We start from the raw sequence: 20,645 nt of genomic DNA, 5'->3' as shown, positions 1-20,645 counted from the left end.
CTCACAGCCAATAGCCAATTCCTTAGCATTTAGACTGCCTTGAGGCAAGGATCAAATGAGTCTAAATAATTGTGCCAGGCTTGATTTTGCAGATGCAGTGGAGGCTGCATAGAACTCTTTCTTTGTGGCCTTCATAGCCATCTCATAGGTCTGAACAAAGGACCTGTAGGATGCTCTTGTGGCCTCGTTGCGAACTCTCCTCCACACTCTCTCTAGCTCTCCACACCCATCTTAGCTCTCGTTTCAGCTCTGAGGAATACCAAGGAGCCGAGTGAGCATGGGGGCAGAGGGCGCCAGCAAGCGACCATGTTGATGGCTTCAGAAAGATGGTCATGCCAGTCTTCCACTAGTTAATCTAATGGGCCACCAGAGGGAATCAGATCCCACAGGACCCTTTGGAACACAAAAGGTCCATCAGGCTCCACAGGTGAGCATAAATACGCTTACTGCGTACACAGGGAGGGCCAGGTGTACATAGTCAGGCCTTCAAGGCAAAGTGGTAATACAGACCACCATAATCCCTGAGGCAAACATAAGATCCAGCAAGTGCCCTGGTTGAAGTATGAGAGCTAAAACAAATTGGGAGAGCCCCAGTGCTACCAAGGATGACACTAGGTCTAGCCTGCAGGGAGGCTGCATCCTAAGTGTGGTCATTGAAGTTGCCCAGGACTAAAAGCCTAGGATACTTCAGTGCCCAGGTGGATACGGCCTTCATCAGGCCAGGCAGGACACTGACTGGTGCATTAGGCAGATGATACACCAGTGAAATGGCCAAGCTCTCCTTGGCATCCCACACCAGGCCCACACATTCAGTGCCAGCAATCTTTGTGTCACAGAGTGCCCTGAAGGAATAAGAATCCCGGATCAGCAACGCCATGCCCCCCTGCCCATCTAAGACTGGTAAAGAACTGAGAAAAAGGGGCGGGGGGAAGAAACCGGGTGTGGGGGGTCCAGGGTCAGCTGTGAGGGGGGGGGAGGGTCAGCTGCTTCAAGGCAACTGTTTCACCATCTCACACCCAGGTCTCGGTCATGCAAGCTAGGTTTCTCTTGTTTCACCAGGTAATCCCGCAGAACAAAGATCTTATTATTGATAGACCTGGCATGGCACAGCAACAGTATCAGAGAGGGGTAATCATCCCTATCCCTACAGCCTGCATTTCTCAGGATGGAATGAAGGTAGGAACAGGATTGAGCATATCTCCGACCCTTTCCAACATTCAACCTTCCCCCACTGCCATATCTCCCACGCCCCACCAGGACTGGGATCCCTGGTACTATTGTTACTTCATCCATTCAGCCTATTGGCCCTCACAAGCCCACTAAACTGACCAGAGAGTAACAAACCCTCAGAATTCCACAAGGATGGCAGCAACCAAACCACTAACCACTACCTGAAAGAATGCAACCTTCCCTAAAAGCCCACCCACTTCGGAATTGGTGTGGAAGAGCTGGATTCTCTCAATGAAAACAATATATATTTCAAATGTCCTACTAATAAAATCTTAGGAAAGTAATGATTACATATACTGTACACAAGCCAGAAATCATACGGACAGCCCATATATGGATATTTCAATAATGTCCAAAAGTGTTGGTTAATTAATACAGTGTATATTCCAGTAATACATTACTAAAATATTCAACTCAATATTTTAATCATGTGGGTATATGTGAAGTGCCATCAAGTTGCAGCTGGACTTATAGTGACTCTAACAAGGAACTTTTGAGGCAAGTGAAAAGCAGAGTTGCTTTGTCATTGCCTTCCTTGCTAGTCTCCCTTCCAAATACTGATGCTGCTTAGCTTCTGAGATCTGATCAGATCAAACAATACCATGCTGCTTTCCCTTCCATTTTAGCCATGCTTTAATAATATTAAATAAAACAGATCATGCATTCATTTTAAGACATAGCATTTGAGAAATACTGCTTACTTTTTACAGGTTTTGTACCCATTTTCTAGAGAGTGATCAAAGTAGTAGCCAATGTTGCAAGCCAGTACACATCTTCCATTCTCCATAAGATACTCTTCTGTGCAGTTTATACAAGCATCTGCTCCTGGGCCTCAAAAGCCAACAGAACAAACAAGATAATATATTAACATAGTCTCAACATTTAGGTATTATATATGCATTATATACAGTTGAGCAAAATACTTTGTGCAGGAGTGCTTCCATGAGAGCCAAAATATACTTGCACATACAGTGGTTTCTTCTCAAACTTTCTATCCAGCAGAATAATGTATGGTCACAGAAAAACCACTTCAGAAAATGAGGAGTTCTGTGGAATGACTTCTAACACATTATGAAGAGTTGTGGTAGATAAGAGAAATCTAAAAAGTTCCAGTGCCTTAGATCCCAGTCATATTTTCTATAAATGTACTCAAACATTTGATAGATAATATATTGCAAACAGTTGGAAATGAAAGACTTATTATAATAAAATCCCCTTGCAGTCAGATGTGGAATAAACAAAACTACATGCACAATTTTATTCATCTACAGAAAAAGACCTGCAATGCACAAAAAAGGATCAAAATTTTATTCATCTACAGAAAAGGAAATGCAATGGAAAGAATAACTACCAGTATGAGGTGGAGTCAGGCTGCCCCCTACTGGCATCCCTGCCACCTGGATTACTCCATCCTAACAACCCATTGCAGTGCCAGATACATGTACTGCTCAGGCTTTGTACAGTCCAATTTCGCACTAGACCTTTAATCCTGGTTTAGCCCCGTCCCTAAGCTGACACTCTACACTAATATAATAGAATCATAGAGTCAAAGAATTGGTTTATCTGATTCTATTATTCTAGTGTAGAATGTCAGTTTGGAGACAGGGCTAAACCAGGATTAAAAGTCTAGTGCGAAATTATAAACACAGATGTCTGAGGGAAGTGTGTCAGGTACTTTCCCACTGTGCAATGAAGTGCTGAGTCAGGAAGCTGCAACTGCCTCAGATGGGATGACTGCTGCCCTACCTATGTGAAGCCATGTTAGCCTTAAGTTACTGTACTGAGATTTCACCATCTAGTTGATAACTCAGGTTTCTCAACAATATTTTGCTTCCAGGCTACATGCTTTACTTGCTGATGCCAGCTGAAAACATATCTAAGGCTACTACTGTATGATATAATAAGGCCTCATTTTCAATCTCTCTACAGACATTCAGGCACTCCCCACACAACTCCTGGACCAATATGAGCCAGAGAAGTGTGTTTGTATGTGTGTTGAAATCATTAAACTGCTCCATCCCCTCACCAAGACACTGATGTCAATTTTTTTTAAAAGCTTCTGAAATATCAATTTAATGCTGTAGTGTTGTAATAACAGTTTAAGCAGGTTCTCTAAATTCCCAGCTTTCATTAAAAAAGAGAGCCCTTTAGCTCCTTCCGTTGTAAAGATAGGCCTTCCCCTTTTATCTCCACAAGGGAAAGGTCTAGATTCTCTCTCTCTCTCTGACTGGGAATTCACAGAACTTGGTAAACTATCATTACAACACTACAGAGTTATGGCAATATTTTAGGGCCATTTTTGAACAATAAGGAGGCGTGCTGTGATGTCACCAGTAATGACAATGATGACAACAGCACCCTCTGTTGAAAATCCTTATTATTTAAGCCATGTGTGACTTTACAGCTGTGATGCCCAAACTAATTCCAATGCTTGTGGATCAATTCCCAAGAAAACCAGGGTTTACTCCAGAGTGTAGAAAAGGTTACTGAAAATCATTCAACAGATGAAAAATATGGAAGAGGTACCTGCACAAGAAGCACAAGAATGGTGGCATGGCTCACACTCCCTGCCATTATAATATTTTCCTTCTTCACAGCGGATAACACATCTGGAACCCTGTAAACTACACAGAAACATAAGGAAAACTGCAAAAATATAACAAAGCTCACAGGATACTATACTGAGCACTTTAATTTTCCAAAATCAGTTTATGAAAACCTCACTATTTTCAAGTGTGTGTTAGATTTCAATCCTAACACGCACTGGACACAATCTTGCAGAAGTCATTTAAGATAAGTGAAAGCAAAGTAAATTTCCTGTGGATTTCACATTAATTGCAATCCATTAAAATGGATTAAAGCCCTTAAAGCCCTCAAAGCAGCTATGAAATTAGAATGCCAAGAAATGGGTAAAGGCTATCCAGAGTTTTGCAAAGAGTGTCAAATGTACGATTATCTGCCCAAGGCACAGAAATTGTGGGTGCATGCTCAATGCATGGAGCTCTTGGCCATGAGGGAATACATTAGTTAGTTTCTTAGAGCCTATGATTATTGACCTGGAGGGTGTCATTGTGGGAAGGCTTCAGGTCAAGGAAATTAGAACTAATTCTTTAGGAGAGACTCTTTGCTTGCACCATGAACTGAGATATGAGCTTCATTTGAACCAAAAGAGAAGCAGTCAGTTAGCACAATATCAAAAAGTTGGCAGAGCAGCTTTTAAACTAACTTTTGGGGGCGCTGGAGAGCTTCTGATTTGAAACAACTCATCCCAAAGGAATGAGGTGGTGAATTCTTGGGAACATATTAGTGGGAGAGGGCTAGAACTTGAGAATAAGAGCTGGTCAGTAAAGGCAAGCCATTTGGACAACTGGAGGGCTGAGGGAGGCAGGGATCCTTAGAAAAGGAAAAAGAAAATGAGGTACAGGTGCCTATTATGCCAATGGTAGAAGTCTGCCAGCCAAGATCAAGGAGCTAGTGTACTAGGTGTTAAGTGGCAATGTAGATACAGAGTAAGAATTTGGTACTTCCATGAACTTTTAAGGCATTTTGTGGCGTTTGTGCCAGTTCCTGGCCAGAGCAGAAAGCCACACAAACAGCTTAGTGGCTGGGGCTTCCCACTGCTCAGCTGTTTTAGGGTTTCTGGTGTAGTTCCTTTAAATGGCTCCATGCCTCTCAGCTGTTTCAGTGAACTTTCTTTGACAGAAGGCTCTGCAGCTTGTTACCCAAAAAATAACCTTTAAACAGGGGAGAGAAGACTTTCTTTGGCAACTACCATATTTTTCGGACCATAAGACGCACCCCCCCCCCAAAAAAAGTAGGGGGAAAAGTGTGTGCGTCTTATGGAGCGAAGGGCAATAGGATGTCCCTTCCTCCGGGGGGGGGGGGGGCGATCCGCTGCCTCCGCCTCTGATCCCGGCGCTTCCCCCATGCCTGCCTCCAGCTCTGCTTCCAGCAAGCGCTGGGATCGCTCCACGCTGCCCCCACCGCAAACCCAGCGCTTCGCGAGCACCGGCTGCGGAGGGGGCAGCGTGCTTCCTCCATGCCTGTCTGCCTGGCTCCAGCTCTGATGCTGAAAGCAAGCGCCGGGATCGCTCCCTCCGCCCTCCAATCCCGGCGCTTGCTTTAAGCATCAGAGCTGGAGCCAGGCAGACAGGCACAGAGGAAGCACCCGCCCCCTCCGCAAACCCAGTGCTTTGCGAGCGCCGGCTGCGGAGGGGGCGGCGTGCTTCCTCCGTGCCTGTCTGCCTGGCTCCAGCTCTGATGCTTAAAGCAAGCGCTGGGATCAGAGGGCGGAGGGAGCATCAGAGCTGGAGCCAGGCAGACAGGCACGGAGGAAGCACGCTGCCCCCTCCGCAGCCGGCGCTTGCGAAGCGCTGGGTTTGCAGTGGGGGCAGCGTGGAGCGATCCCAGCACTTGCTGGAAGCAGAGCTGGAGCCAGGCAGGCAGGCGCGGGAGAAGTGCCGGGATCGGAGGCAGAGGCAGCGGATCGCCCCCCAGGAGGAAGGTGCGTCCTATGGTCCGGAGCGCCTTATGGACCGAAAAATACGGTAGCTTGCTGCCCAAGAAAGCCCATTTAAAAAGCTAAAAGGCATGGAGAAAATTGTTCTCTGCTGCACAGCTGTTTAAAGGGGCTTTCTTGAGTTTTGCTCTGAGCCATTTAAACCAAACAGCTGAGCGGCAGAGCATTGCTCAGCTGTTTGGTTTAAATGGCTTGGAGTGATTTAAAATCCCGCAAGCAAGGGTCACAAACCCATATGAATTTATTTAGTTTGAACCGTCCTTACAGTTCATATATTTTGTGGTTTAGCCATGAACCAAACCCCAAAAATGCAGTTTGTGCCCATCAAGAGAAAACCTCTTAAAATCATGCTGAGAGGAAGCAGGGGAGGGCCTTAGCCTCTGTACCCTGTTTGCCCTCCAGAGTAACTGGATATACTGTGCAAAACAGGATGCTGGATTAGATGGATCACTGGTCTGATCCAGCAGGCTTTTATGTTCTTATGAATTGGGCAGATGTCCAAATAATAAACAAGATTCAAAAAACCATTTCTGTAGCAATCTATTAGTGTGCAGGAGTTTGAACAAAGTCTTGACATTTAAAGGGAAAAGAAAGAACGGAGATATCCAGTGCTTCAATTCCAATATCCAAACAAGCAAAAGGTAATTTAGAACCTCAAAATCTAGAAAGAAATCCAAGTTATGGAAGAAGTTTGTAAGTATCCCCACTCAAATTACGCATTAGAGGCAGGTATTGTGTCCTAGACATACAAATTATGGTACGGACTAGAAGAATAACTTGCCTACTGAGACTTTGCTTTCTCTCTTCCTTCCCACAATAATCTTCCAATTTGAAATGCAACTGTGTAGTTATGTTAACAAGTCATTTTTGCTTTAGGAGGTACCACCATAAAGAGGGTCATCATGTGCTCTGGAAATATTTATTTCTCTGTGGATTATGATGTTTTACATTTGTCTTCACATGTTTGTAACTTAAATTTATAGATCAGTTTGAAAACTGAAAAGTGAACTGTGTCTTTATAGAATTTCCTTGATGGTTTAGGTAATAATAATAATCCTACCCCTGGGGGGGTGGGCTCCCTCCGGGTGTCCTGCCCCCCCCCCCGGGAAAGTGCACACGCAATACATCGCCTCTCCTTTCCTGGTGTAGTGAATGCTGCGTGGTCACTGTCTGGCTATGCCTGGCAGATGGTCACTGCAATGGCCTCTCCTACATTGCTGCATCCGTGGCAACACCTTCTTGCTGGTCCTCCCCCGTTTTCACAGAGTTTGCCACGTCATGGTGCAACCGTATGTCTGGCGGTATAACCGGATGGGCAGGCTGGGCTCACCAACCTCGCCAGCCAAGAGAAGGAAAACTCTAACATCAAGCCCGGGCAGACAGAGCTCGTTAATGTAACATCTACCACCTGGAGGACTAGCTGCCGGCGTCCCGTCTTACTGGGCCATGGCAGATGACCCCAAGGTGAAAGGGTGGAGCCAGTACTGCGCACACTGTGCTTCACCTAAAAATTCCTCTGCGCAGGCCTGAAGGGTATCCACATCCACAACCCACAACATACCAAGTCCTGCAGCGATGGGCAAGGGGCGAAACGGCAGGTGGAAGATGCCACTGGAAGCCGCAGTCCCGATCCTGCATGTAGGCGGTTCAGGGTATTGGTCGCCTGATGCTGACCCGGAGACGAAAGCATTTTTCGGCAGCACCCTGAACAACCAAGCAGTCTTATTTAGGGACAGCACTGCTTGCTCCATATGGAGAGGGGCCTAGAAAAGGTGGCCTAAATAAAGCTCGTCTCCTCCCCCCCCCCCCAGTTGGCTAGCCGCGGTCAACGGGAATCCTTACTTGCGGTAAAAAAATAACAACAAAGAAAAGGCATGCACCTGCCTCACAAAGTGTGCAAAGACTAAAGCTTGCGTGTTGGAACATCAGAACCATGCTTGACACAGTAGACAGTGGTCGCCCTGAACGACGCTCTGCTCTAGTTGCCCACGAACTTCTCAGGTTGAATATCGACATAGCAGCTCTCAGTGAGGTCCGTTTCCCTGAGGAAGGTAGTCTTCAAGAACACAGTGCTGGCTATACCCTCTACTGGTCGGGTCAAAGGCTGAGAGCCGCCTTTCTGGCGTTGGCTTCATGGTCAGGAATTCCATTGCCTCTAAACTCGAAAACCTGCCAACAGGTCACTCAGATCGCATCATGTCTAAGCGCCTCCCACTTCAAAACAAGCAGCATGCAACACTCTTCAGTGTGTATGCCCCAACCCTTCAAGCAGATTCTGCAGAAAAGAACAAGTTCTATGCTGATCTATGCTACCTCGTACGGAAGACCCCTACAGAGGACAAGGTGATCATCCTTGGCGACTTCAATGCCAGAGTAGGTAAAGACTCGGAAGCCTGGAAAGGAGTACTTGGCAAACACAGCATTGGCAACTGTAATGATAACGGGCGCCTACTGCTAGAATTCTGCACGGAGCATCAGCTCAGCATCACCAACACTATCTTCCAGCAGAAGAACAGTCTGAAGACAACCTGGATGCACCCATGGTCCAAGCATTGGCACCTTATTCACTATATTCTGGTGCGCCAGAGAGACCTTCGAGATGTCTTACACACCCGAGTAATGCCCAGTGCAGAATGTCATACGGATCATCGTCCTGTACGCTGCAATCTCCGTCTTCACTTTAAATCTACACTCAGGAGAGGCGGTATCCCCCGGTGGAAGTTTCAGGTTGGCAGCCTTCAGTCAGCCGAAGTTAAAGCTGCCTTCCAGGCAAAACTTCAGACAAGAATTGAGGACCCCAGTTGCCTCACAGATCCTTCTCCAGAAGCACCCTGGGAACACCTAAAAACTACCATCCTGTTGACCTCTGAAGAAGTCCTCGGGTTCTCCACAAGGAAGAACAAGGACTGGTTTGACAAGAACAATCAAGAGATCCAAGAATTACTGGCGAAAAAGAGATCTGCCTACCAAGCACATCTTGCTCAGCCCTCCTGTCCCGGGAAAAAAGCAACCTTTCGCGCTGTATGTAGCAACCTCCAGCACAAGCTTCGAGACATTCAGAACGAGTGGTGGACCAAGCTTGCAGAGAGAACCCAGCTGTGTGCAGACACTGGTGATTTAAGAGGGTTCTACGAAACCCTGAAGGCAGTATATGGTCCATCATATCAGGCTCAGAGTCCCTTGCGTAGTGCAGACGGCCAAGTGCTCCTCACAGACAAGGCATCCATACTGAACCGGTGGTTGGAGTATTTTCAGGTTCTCTTCAGTGCCAATCGCATAGTTCAAGATTCAGCAATCCTCCTCACCCCACTTCAACCAGTGAAAACAGAGTTGGATGAGATCCCCACCCTAGAAGAGACTGTTAAAGCCAACAAGCAACTGAAAAGAGGCAAGTCAGCGGGAGTTGATGGAATCCCACCAGAGATCTGGAAGCATGGGGGCATAGTACTTCATAGCACACTTCACAAAGTACTTGTCACCTGCTGGGAACAAGGCAAACTACCACAGGACTTTCGTGATGCAATCATCATTACTCTACATAAGAACAAAGGGGAAAAGTCAGATTGCTCCAACTACCGGGGGATAACCCTGCTCTCCATCGCAGGCAAAATCCTTGCTAGAATACTCCTGAACAGACTGAACGTCATATGCTGCAGAGCTGATACCGAGTGGGAGACAAGTGCAGCAGCATCAGCAAACAGTAGCTCTCGGATAAGTTCTTGTTGGGTCCAGTGATAGTGTTGCTAGGATCTATATGAGAGCAAAGCTGGTATCTTGGTTTGTTGCAGATCTTGATACAAGAGTTCATGTTGCTGTTAAGTAGTTTATTATTGCAGGTGAGAAATGTAGGTTAGCAGGCTGTCTGTAAGCAAGAAAAGGTTGGGCCATGTTGGCAAGGAAAGGGCTCCATGCCCCTGTGAGGGAAGTACTACTATCCAGTATGGATTGTAGGTTGTTAATAATACATTGGACTGGCTTGAGTTGTATGTGACTACCAGTGGTGTCATTTTCTTTGGGGTTGTCTTGTAGCAAGCTGTCCCTGAGTATCCTTTCCTCCAGTCATCTTTCTAACCATATCAGGGAGATGTTGTAGTTGCAAAAACACCAGCTGTAGATCTTTCAAGTGAATATATCTGTCTGAGGGGTTAAAGCAGATGAAAATATAGCATAAGGCTTGTCTGTAGACAATGGATTGTTTGCTGTGGTTGAGGTGGTAGCTAGAGGCATATTCATAAAAACATAAGAGAACCCATGTTAGATCAGGCTAATGGCTCATCTAGTCCAACATTCTGTGACATACAGTGGCCTAAACTGAGGTGTAAATATGTTTGCTGATATGTTGGAATGTGGTGCTTGTGTTTCTTTCATATATTTGTACTGTGGTGTTCAAGAAACTTATATATTGTATAGACTAATTCATAGTTAAAACAATGGTGGAATGGAAGTTGTTGAAAGACTGGTGAAATCTTTTGAGGGTTTCTTTGCCATACCCTGCCACAAATTTAAGGTGCTATTGGACTTTTGCTCTTTTCTGTTGCTGTGGTCAACAGAAAAGAGCTCTTTTGCTCTTTTCTGTTGCTGTGGTTACCCATCTTGATCTATAACCTAACAGTACATTGCAGAATAATAGACGTTAAGTCTTAAGATAAGTGAAAAAACTGACATCAAAAGAGAAACAATAAAGATAAAGTAAATAATTTGTAACTATCAGGGGAGTGCATCCAAAGTTTTCATTTATCAATTCTTCCTCTACATTATTGATAAATGTTATATTACATGTCAAAAAGAAAGGAAAAATAAACTGCAAGAGTTAAAGCATCTATTTTCCTTCTACTTAAGGCTTTTTATCCACTATTATCCAGGAGCTTATTTGTGCAAGGATACAATAAACAACTCTCTGATATTTAAAAGTGATGCAAAGTAAGGGTTAAATAATCGTATTATGCAGCTTTATTTTTACATGTATACATGTGCATCCTTGGTTCCTACGATAGCGTGATCTATCATTTCCTTACCTTAGGCCATGTCTGCATTCTGTGCAGGTTTGAAATTCAGTGCATGTCTTACAGTTTTCACTGCATTTTCGGCAGACAATTTTATCTGAAAGAAAAATACTGTTCAGAAAATCCAGCTCAATTATCTACAATAAAATGTAACAGATATATCTCATTGCTTATTTTCTTACTTGATAACAATAAACAGGAACTGAAAGCTAAAATAAAGTTCAGCATTCCATATGGATAAAATAATAACCTTTATCAAATAATCTGAAATAACTGCATATATCTAAGAAATATTTCTTTTGGAAAAAATGAGGGATAATAAATGGGAACTGCTTTAAGGGAACTACTTCATTGACTTAAAGGAAGAAGTTACATTGCTAAAATATATGGAAGTCCTCACTTTATTTTATTAATTTTTTATATATATTAATTTATTTGTACCCTGCCTTTCTCCCCAGTGGGAACATGAAACAGCTTACATTGTTCTCCTCTCCTCCATTTTATTCTCTAGAGTTGCCTCCTCTCCTCCATTTTATTCTCTAGAGTAGGCCTGGAGATCTCCTGCTTCTACAACTGATCTCCAGGTGGCAGAGATCAGCTCCCCTGGAGAAAATGGCTGCTTTGAAGGGTGGATTCTATGGCATAGTACCATGCTGAGGCCCCTCCCCAAACCCTGCCTTCCCCTGGATCCACCCCCAAAGTCTCCAGATATTTTCCAACACAGACCTGACAACCCTACCAACAACAATGTGAGGTAGGCTAGGCTGAGGGACTGTGAATGACTCAAGGTAAAGCAGAAAACTTCCATGGCATGTGGGAATCTGAACCTGGGTCTTCCAGGTACTAATTTGGCCCTTTAACCACTACACCACATTGACTAACAACAATAAATGGGAACTGTTTTAGCCTGCACAAATGACTGATAAACATTTACTGTGTAGAAAACAGAAACACCAGGAAAAGCTTTCTTTCAGTTATTGATTTAATTTATATTTATAGATGCTTTTATCCTCTGAAGAGATAGCAGTACTTCACACACACATGAAAATGAAATCTACATGCTTGACTAAAGAGTATAGAAATAGAGGAAGAGAAACAATGGGGAAAGGATGAAAGAAGATTGAGCTGGTGGATGACAGGGTTCATAAGTCCAAAACAGATTGAAGATGTCCTGAAAATAAAAAGAGGACTAAACTGCAGTGTCACTTTTACAAAAGATATAAATTGAGAAGAGGTGCAGGAATATAAACGAACAGACAAACAGGGGAAATGCAGGCACAGTTAGGGCAGTGATGATAGGCTTCCCAACTCCCCCGCCCTGGCGGGGGACCCCCGGATTTGCCGCTTCCTCCCCCGCTCTCAAAAAATCCGATAGCGGGAGAGGGGAAACGGCGCCCAGGCCCAGGCGCAGCTGCCGCCCGCCGCCGCCGCCCGCCGCAGCAGCAACACCAGCACCAGCGCTGCCGGCCCAGGGCAAGGCGCAGCTGCTGCCCGCCGCCGCTGCAGCAGCAGCAACACCAGCTCCTCCGGCCCAGGGCAAGGCGCAGCCACCGCCCGCCCGCCGCTGCCGCAGCAACAGCTCCTCCGGCCCAGGGCAAGGCGCAGCTGCCGCCCGCCCGCGCCCGCCGCAGCAGCAGCAACACCAGCTCCTCTGGCCCAGGGCAAGGCGCAGCCGCCGCCCGCCCGCCGCCGCAGCAGCAACAGCTCCTCCGGCCCAGGGCAAGGCGCAGCCGCCGCCCGCCCACCGCCGCCGCAGCAACAGCTCCTCCGGCCCAGGGCAAGGCGCAGCTGCCGCCCGCCCGCGCCCGCCGCCGCAGCAACACCAGCGCTGCGGACCATAATCCTATTCTGCACAATGATTAATGGCATGGCCCAGAAAAGCCTTCCTTCCGCTGCTGCTATGGCCCACCAGAAACTGACATCCAAGGTATGCTCTGAAGACGGAGGCCCACTTCAGTCTTCATAACTGATAGCCACTGACTCTTTTCCCATGAATTTGTCTAATGTCCTTTTAATGCTTTCTAGGCTAACAACTGTCCCTATATCCAATGGCAGTGAGGTTCACAAGAAAGTTATTCACTATCTGAAAAGGTGCTTCTCCGTACCTTCCAATGAAACAATCATCTCCCACGCAGAAAAGTCTTTCTTTTATTCTGATTAATTGGCCCTGCCTTTTTAATACATACACTAACAAGAAGGTGGGGTATGTGTCAGGTTCTTACTGTCCTCCTGGTGCAGTGCTAGGCATTAAATTACTGTTTGCATCAACCTGATGATCTCCTAGGAATGGGTAATAACAATTCCTGTAACAGTCTTTCATGTTACTGGGCTGACAAAGTTGGTATAGAAACTGTAGTTTAAATTTAAGTTTAAATTTCTAGCTAAGAGAGTGTAACTAATAAAACATAACACAACATTGTTTTAAGGGAAATTTATTCTTTCAATAATTTCTGTTGTGCGCCATTTAATGATCTTCTTGTTCTTAAGAGCTCAAGTTAAAGTCTTTCATCTAGGCAGCAAAGATTTTTATAGACAGGGAGAGAGATCTTTGAGCAGCTGTCAGACATAGTAACTAAAGGGAACCCCCATGTTCAGAGACATTATACCTCTGAATGACAAAACAATTCTATAAGGTTTTTAAGCTGTTCTGTATTGCAGCTGTTTCTGCATGGTAATCCAATTACATGATTTAATGGACCACATAATTCCCTCCCCCACAAGATAGAAAGAAGGACTGGCAATAGTGGGGGCAGAATACCCCCACCCCACCCCTAGGGTTGCCAATCCCCAGGTGGTGGCAGGGGATTCCCCGGTTTGGAGGCCCTCCCCCCCCCTTCAGGGTCGTCAGAAAGCGGGAGGAGGGGAGGGAAATGTCTTCTGGGAACTCTGTTATTCCCTATGGAGATTTATTCCCATAGAAAATCATGGAGAATTGATCCGCGGGTATCTGGGGCTCTGGGGGGGCTGTTTTTTGGAGTAGATGCACCAAATCTTCAGTATAGCATCTAGTGCCTCTCCCCAAAATACCCCCCCAAGTTTCAAAAAGATTGGACCAGGGGGTCCAATTCTGTGAGCCCCAAAAGAAGGTGCCCCTATCCTTCATGATTTCCTATGGAAGGAAGGAATTGAAAAGGTGTGCCGTCCCTTTCAATGTGATGGCCAGAACTCCCTTTGGAGTTCAATTATGCTTGTCACAGCCTTGATCTTGGCTCCACCCCTAATGTCTCCTGGCTCCACCCCCAAAGTCTCCTGGCTCCACCCCCAAAGTCCCCAGATATTTCTTGAATTGGACTTGGCAACCCTAAGTGATGATAATCCAGCTGCTAGCAGACAAAGTAAATTTTTGAGGTAGGTTATGACAGAGAACTGTTGGGCTATAAACCAGACACAGATCCAGATGGCTGGAAACAGAAGGGCTGCAAAAGAAGATAAAGTCATAGCTAGGGCATAGTTATGGAGGAGTTGTAGTGTCTGTTGCCTCAGCTTGAGAGGTCAGAGCCTCAGGAGGTGATGGCAAAAGTATTATTCCAGAAGAACTGCAACCCACATCAATCATAAATGAATTGAATACTTTGCTATTATCCATCTGCTGTCAGCTCTGGACAATCTTCCTTAGATTTAGCTTTCCTTTCTTTTAAAAAAGAAAATAGGGCTGCTAATGCAATTTATGGAATCCTTCCATGTTGCTGGTAAAGAACAGTAGTCTCTTTCTTCACTGTATTCATGGTACAGTGTTTCTGAACATTGCAAAGAACTTATCCTCTTGTTTGTTGGATAGTTGAGAGGGCTGGAAAGATGACAGCAGCTAATGGTATGGGCTACCAAGGGGCAAGGGGAGAAGACTTAAGGGCAATAAAATACATTTTACATGGCGGGATTATTTTTGTTCTGTGGCAATACATTGCTAGTTGGATTTTTTTTTAAAAAAATGCTCAAGCAACTATTTGAAGCAATTAGTGGTACAGTTTAAAACATTTAAATCTATAGACTTAATAAATTATTATTTTGGCCTCATCTCCTATGCATTGCTACTGAAGGTTCTTATTATGTGACATTTTTACTCTTAGTAAAGCCAGTTTGGTGTAGCGGTTAAGAGTAGACTCTAATCTGGGAGATGAAGGTTTGTTTCTCCACTCCTCCAAATGCAGCTTGCTTGGTGTGACCTTGGGTCAGCCACAAGTTCTCTCAGAGCTGTTCTCTCAAAAGCTGTTGTCTCAGAGCTCTCTCAGCCTTGCCTACCTTACAGGGTGTCTGTTGTGGGAAGAGGAAGGGAAGGAAACTGTAAGCTGCTCTGATACTCTTGAATCAAGGATGGGGTATAAATCCAATTGCTTTTGCAAGCATTTGCAAAATAAGTAGCTGGTGCAATACCATTTTTTGTTGCAGTTCATATTTTGGGAAAAGGCCATTAATGTTTCATTTGAACAACAAAAAAAGAACCCTACTAGATCAAACCAACAGTCCATCTAGTCCAGCATTCTGTTTTCCACAATGACCAACCAAATGCTCAGGATGGCCAAAGTGTTGCTTTGCTTTTGTTTCCTTCCAGTAACTGGCAATTGGAGTTATGTTGCCTCTGAACATGGCAATCTCATTCAACCATCAATGAAATTGATACCCATTTCTTTTAAAAGCCATCTAAGCTTGAAATTGTAAGTTTTCAGTAGTCACCTGGAAAGTTAATTAGAGCCTTAACTAGAAAAGATTTAAATCCATTTTTTTGCTGAATCAAATTTGCACATGGTGCCTGAAGTAGAAACAACAAATCTCTCTGGAAATCCATGTTTTTCTTGTTTCACATTATGCAAAGGTATCTAGTCCTTATTGGCATGAATATTTCTTACTGGCAGGTGTTTAAACATATTAAATAATTTTAAAATACTGACTATTATCCAGGTAAAATCCATCTGGGCAGCTGGAAATGCAGTTTCTGGTTTCTTCATGGATATAGTAACCAGGTTTGCAAGTATTGCACTGGTCATTGTGACCTCCAAAACATGTTTCACAGTTGGCGGAACACTTTTTGCAACGCTTCTTATCTGCACTGTAGTGGCCAGTTGGACAATTGGGAACACAGATTCTGCATTGCAAAAAAAAAGGCACAGCAATAATTAAGAGTGTGTTTTGTAAAAGAAAAACTGATTGAACCTGTTAAAACAGCAGCTTTCCAACTGTAGTGTTATTGATGAAAATACTAACTACTGTTAGAGAAGTGGAAACAAGGCCCCTCTTGGTTTTCTGCCTACATTCCCAGTACACCTTTTTTTAGCCTCCTATAAGTGCAATATAAACATGTATATGAAATAGTTAACAACAGTTTCTAGCTCATTAACTCCCAGAATTCATACCCACATAACATCAAGCACAGTGACACATAAGGTGACTCTTCAAAACCTACTGTCTCCTTTATTTTGTGACATACTAGTATGTAGATCATCCATAGTGTATGAAAATAGTGGTGCATCCAAGCCAAAAATATACTTCCCAAAATACCTTATTAATATTTTTGGGTATCTTTTGGTATCCCGTATGTATTCAGGATTTTCTGGAAAACAAAACAAAAGTTCCTGAAAAAATCTTGGATATATTTGGGAATTACTGGGAAGACTGGCAAAGCCGCAAAAACATCTGAGTGGTAGAAGCAAATTGTTCCCATTGCTCAACTGTATTCGGTTTTCTTCTGCAGAAGAAAGCCCCCAAAACAACTGAGTGGTAGGAACAATGTGATCCTGCTGCTAAGCTGGTGTTTTTTGTGGGGGTTTTTTGCAGCTTTGCCACCGCTGTGTTTTTTTTTTTAGTTCTTTTTTTTCTTGGTCTATTCCCTCCCCCCAGCCCAAATTTTGGATTTATGAAAAATCCCAGATCCAAATTCTTTACCGGTACTGGGATCCAGGATTTTTCAGGAATCCTTAAATTTGAGGAGGGTCCAATAGATCCAAATTGAAAAAAAGCCACAACTTATGGTATTGCAAAAAAAAAAAAAAAGGCTAAAAGCTTTTGGATACAAATACATTATTTAATGCAAAAGATTTTAAAGACTAAGATATAGTTTATTGTTAGGTTTAATGGACAATCAGCTGAAAAAAAGTCGTGGAGCTTTGTTTTTATATATGTCTATGGCAGCGAGAATGACATACACACAGAAATGGAAATGTCTGGCAATACCTACAGTAGAAGAATGGTTGGAGAAGCTGTTGGACAATGCAGCTATGGCTAAATTTACAGTACTGGTTAGGGAAAAGACAATTACATCATTTATTAGAGACTGGAACCCCCTCGTTGACTTTTTGCATGAAAAGAAATAAGGATGGCTTGATGATTTGTGGTTTCTCTGACTAAGAAATATGCCTAAGGGGAATGAAAAGAGAGAGATTTTGTGTTTGTAATTATAAGCAATGAAAATTTTGTAAGCAAAATTATATTTGTTGTAGAGAAAATTGGAAGCCTTTATATCCCCCTCTCCTTCACCTTTTCCTTTTAGTTTTAGCCCAATGCTTTTAAAATAAGAAACTGTGAATAAAAAATTGTGTGGGAGGGGGGAAGGTGGGGAAATTTAGTTCTCATTTCTTTGTTCCAACTTTCTCCTTCAAGCAGCTTCCATACTAATGTGGAATCAGGTACACATATGAGAGGGTGCACACTTTTGAAATCCCAGAAGAGCGACAAACATGGATGTGTGTGATCTGGAGCAGAGAAGTGGTGGGTGTGGAATTAAGCATCCTTTCTGCTGTTTTTTTGTTCTCAATCACCCTGTCCTAACACTGCATTCTAAAAAAAAATGTATCTGGTATCATGCCTCTAATATTAAATGTTCATGTAACTCAGCTTTTCAGTGCTAATAGCTGCTCACTGTAACTTTGTTCAATACATTAAAATGGACTAATATTACAAATTTTAATGCTTAGTAACAGTCTCATGAATCAGTAATGCAACCCAGCTTTAATAAACTTTATTAAGTTAAAGAAGAAAGGTGTATTACAATGAATGTGGTGGGTGAATGGTTAATTATTATATAAGTATGTTCTTCTTACCTTGTGTTGTTTTTAGATTTGTAGTAGTAGTGTAGACAGTCATTGCAATGGTCTGGTCCAGGCCCACCACATCCTACCTTACTGCACTCTGCATTACATGGACCTTTTATTACAGGGAAACAACAACACTGTGTCACAGATATGGCCAGAAATATAGGGGAACAGTTGCTGGACTTAAATAGAGAGATCATGGAGGTTGCTGCACACATAAACAGAGCAAACCTGGCCTCTCAGGGAAGCATGCTAAGAAGGGAGAACAAAATAGTTATGACCAGCAGTAATAAGACAAAGTAGTAACAAAATTATATGGCCTTGTGTAGATTAGAAGCTGTCTAACCCATTTTTAATAGAAAAAATTTGTTGAGGCCAGGACACAAAAATGTCTAACTTCACAGAAATGAAGTTCAAGGATGTGAGTACTGGTTGAAGACCAAAAGATATTCATATGTATGAAAAACTTGTAACGACTAAATAGACTTTAAGATTAAAAAGTAGCAAGAATAAACTAACATTTTAATATACTTGAAGAAGATATTATAAGTAGAGATAACTTTATATGCTATATAAAGGTATGGTTTAATAAATTAGCCAAGAATATGCACCCTTGCAGCTAGCTATTGTTAGGAGATGGTTTTAAAAGCCTATAAATATGGGATGTTGTACTGATCGAGACTTTGTTCTCAGATGGGAAACCCTGCCTATGACTTGTTATCTTTTGGAAAAAGAAACTTTTATAGACTCATTTAATTCCTCTCCTTTAATTATCTACATAACAGTGATGGATGGATGGTATAATGTTTTGTGGATTTATGTTAAAATGCAATAATTTTGATTTAATAAAAAGCTCAGAATGGAAGCAGAGATTATCTAATAGTATTTACTTGTCTACTGTGCCCAGAATGACCCTGCAGCTTTACTGAAGTGTAGTTCTGGCTAGGAATTAAATGATCTGGTATAGGAAAGCCCACTAGATACCTAGGGTTTCTTAAGTGCACACCTATGAACATTTTCTGGAGATTAGTAGTGCAGGAGGAGGGAAGAGGGAGGAGTTACATTTTGCCATTGAAAAATTTAGTCTAGACCCAATTGTTTATTTGGGCTCTATAGTGTGTGTGACTTTTAAGGTGAGAAGTTTAAAAAATGTGAATATATGATATAGACTTCCATGATCTGTGTCTGTATTGGTCCCTTTTCTGCCTTGAAGATAGTACCCAACAAATCAATATGGGATCAAATGTTCAATAGAATTACATTGGTGAATATCTTGGAAAATATTGTTCATTGTTACCTGCATAATCATCTGTCCCATAATCTTCTGTTGGATCTTCAATTGCACTTGAGCGTACCCTTTCAGCTTTTGGAAAATCATTTCTTTGGGAGTAAGGTTGAGTGGATGTCCCATAAAGTACTAAAGACCATTCTTTCAATTTACCTATAAGAGAGACATATTGGGAAAATGATGTGTGCCAAATACTGTACCTGTCTCCATTTTCTGTTCCAATTGTACCATCAATAAACTGAAAGATGTACTGTGAGGATACTGACAAACACAATTATACACCCCCCCCCCAATACAAACATGCTTAAAACTCTTGCAATATTTTGTTTAAAATGGAAAGGTGGGGGAAGAGTGGGATTTTACAATGCAATTTTTAAAATAAAGCATCAAGAAAAAGCACAAGGATCACAGCAGAAACTAGAAATATAAACTTTACAAATACAAAATGTTCTGAGCCTAGAAAAATGAAATGGCTGGGCATTGCAAGCTCCCCATTCTTTGAGTCTACTCAGATTGACAATGGCTCTCCAGTGTAATATCCCCCCCCCCTTTGACTGTGGGTACCCAGGTTAGAGAACTCACTAGGCACCAGTTCTCAGGTCCATTCAGCAGAGACAACCTGGCTCAAAGCATCAACCCTTTATTTGCAAGGAGACAACTGCTGGAAGAAACAGCTTCAACTGGCCATGCCTGTGCTGGAAAGCGAAATGGCTTGAACTCCATTCCACTGAAATACAGTGTAGCACAGAGAAAAGTTGCAAAGAAAACACGGAATGGATCTTCCATTAAGGTCTCTGGGCCTAGATAGATTACTGTCAATCTGGGCGCAGAGACCTTAATGGGAAATCCATTCTACATTCTGCAGCTTTGTAAACTTAGAAGAGCTTCCTGCTGAAGCCGGCAAAGTCAAGGCAGAAGGAGCTGGTAACTTTGATAAGTGTCAGAGCTTCAAAGGGTGATAGGAGGGGGAGGAGGGGGATAAAAAAGCCACAGGCCTGATTAAAGCCCTTGGCTGGCCAGGCGTGGCCTGCGGGTCATAAATTTGACACCCCTGCCCTATGCTGTTACATCCTTACTATGTCAAGGGTGAGGAAAAGCAGGTTTCCTACCTGTAACTGATGATCTTTGAGTGGTCATCTGTGCATTCACACTCATGGGATGAAGTGCCAGCGCCGATCGCCAATTGGTAACTCCAAAGTCTGGGATTTTTCGCTGCCCGAACCCAGTAGGCATGCGCGACAGCCCCAGTGCGCATGCCCACCCAGTGGGCATGAATATCCTGCCAGTTTCTTCCCGTCACCACCTATCAAGAGTACAATGACTGGCAGCAGAGGGGAAGGAGGGCGGATAGTGTGAATGCACAGATGACCACTCAAAGATCATCAGTAACAGGTAGGAAACCTGTTTATCTTCTTCGTGTTCTCTGTGCTTCACACTCATGGGAGATTAGCAAGCTAGGCTTGGAGGAGGGAGCTGGCGGTTATGCAGAAGTAGCGGCTTGAAGGACCAGGGTACCCAGCTGTGCACTGCAACACTTCCGGACATCCAGGGTATAATGTAGTATGAAGACATGAGGAGATGCC

General features: G+C 43.5%; 1 protein-coding gene across 2 annotated transcripts in view; it reads right to left on the bottom strand.

The window, feature by feature from the left end:
- The window catches only part of PCSK5 (proprotein convertase subtilisin/kexin type 5), a 429,617-nt gene that overhangs the window by 94,053 nt on the left and 314,919 nt on the right, over positions 1-20,645 (bottom strand). For both annotated transcript variants that reach the window (XM_060237482.1, XM_060237481.1), the window contains exons 14-19: positions 19,072-19,215; positions 17,784-17,886; positions 15,639-15,832; positions 10,765-10,849; positions 3,757-3,854; positions 1,932-2,061 (exon numbers count right to left, since the gene is read on the bottom strand). In XM_060237482.1, the coding sequence (XP_060093465.1) occupies positions 1,932-2,061; positions 3,757-3,854; positions 10,765-10,849; positions 15,639-15,832; positions 17,784-17,886; positions 19,072-19,215 (754 nt within the window). The remainder of the gene's footprint in view (positions 1-1,931; positions 2,062-3,756; positions 3,855-10,764; positions 10,850-15,638; positions 15,833-17,783; positions 17,887-19,071; positions 19,216-20,645) is intronic.

Source organism: Heteronotia binoei, chromosome 4, assembly GCF_032191835.1.
Source record: "Heteronotia binoei isolate CCM8104 ecotype False Entrance Well chromosome 4, APGP_CSIRO_Hbin_v1, whole genome shotgun sequence".
NCBI classification, from domain to species: domain Eukaryota; kingdom Metazoa; phylum Chordata; class Lepidosauria; order Squamata; family Gekkonidae; genus Heteronotia; species Heteronotia binoei.
The sequence above is the reverse complement of the archived record's forward strand: the minus strand, read 5'-3'. Positions and strand labels throughout refer to the sequence as shown.